This window comes from Eimeria mitis, genomic scaffold (genome assembly GCF_000499745.2).
Source record: "Eimeria mitis Houghton genomic scaffold, Emh_scaff4003, whole genome shotgun sequence".
Taxonomy (NCBI): domain Eukaryota; phylum Apicomplexa; class Conoidasida; order Eucoccidiorida; family Eimeriidae; genus Eimeria; species Eimeria mitis.
In genome coordinates this window covers 4458-5272 of record NW_013572338.1, presented here as the reverse complement: position 1 = coordinate 5272, position 815 = coordinate 4458, and the positions used below count along the sequence as shown (strand labels likewise).

At 51.3% G+C, this 815-nt stretch overlaps 1 protein-coding gene across 1 annotated transcript; it reads right to left on the bottom strand.

The window, feature by feature from the left end:
* Positions 1 to 321: 321 nt before the first annotated feature.
* Positions 322 to 669, bottom strand: EMH_0071510 (glutathione reductase, putative; the record flags this gene model as incomplete). The annotated part of the gene is made up of 1 exon (XM_013499110.1): positions 322 to 669. The coding sequence occupies one exon, from the start codon at positions 667 to 669 to the stop codon at positions 322 to 324; it is 348 nt and encodes a 115-aa protein (XP_013354564.1).
* Positions 670 to 815: the final 146 nt, after the last annotated feature.

The window sequence follows — 815 nt, the reverse complement described above, 5'->3', positions numbered from 1 at the left end:
ACAAATGGGTTTCCGTCCCCAGCGCTTGCAGAACCCCGCAGAGCTCCACTGCTATGTACCCCGCTCCAACAACACCCACGCGCTTCGGTTGATGCTTCAAGCCGAAAAAGCCGTCGCTGTCCGTACACAGAGAGCCCCCGGGGATAGACAGCGGAGTAGGGTGCCCGCCTGGAATACACACAGAAGCGGCTCCCCCCACGCACGCGCCACTAAGCATGAGTAGAAAGGAAAAGGGGTAATCAAGTCGTACACACGAACCGGATGTGGCTGTTTGTGGCGTACACAAACCAAACTTCACTGGGTAACCTCATTGAGGATATTTCATGTACTGCTTGGAAGCCGAGCGCACGCACCGGTGGCAAGGAGCACGTGTTTTGCTGTGATTTTTTGTGAAGGTGGGGATCCTTTTTCCGCCTCTTCTTTTGTCTGGTTCACGAGGACGACGTGTTCGCCCTTCGACTCATCCTTGGGGGCCAGACTGGCCCACCCATAGAACCGTTCAACTTGTGATTTCTCGAGGTTTGTTTCGTAAATACGGTTAAGTCTTTTGATGTAATTCTCCCGGTTCTCAACGAGACGTTCCCAGTTAAAACGAGGGGGCTCGGTGAAGTCGAAACCCAAATGCTTCAAACCGTGCAAACTCTCGAACGCATTCGCCGCGCACCACATGACCTGCAGATACACCCGAAACACGGGGAGGCGATCTAGATGGAAACACAGGTTTATTTGATCCGCTGAGGAGCATGAAGGGTAAAATAAAGTAAATGAGTTCCGTGTATTTAAAAAAAATGTTGGATTCTCTGTATTTTTCTGAG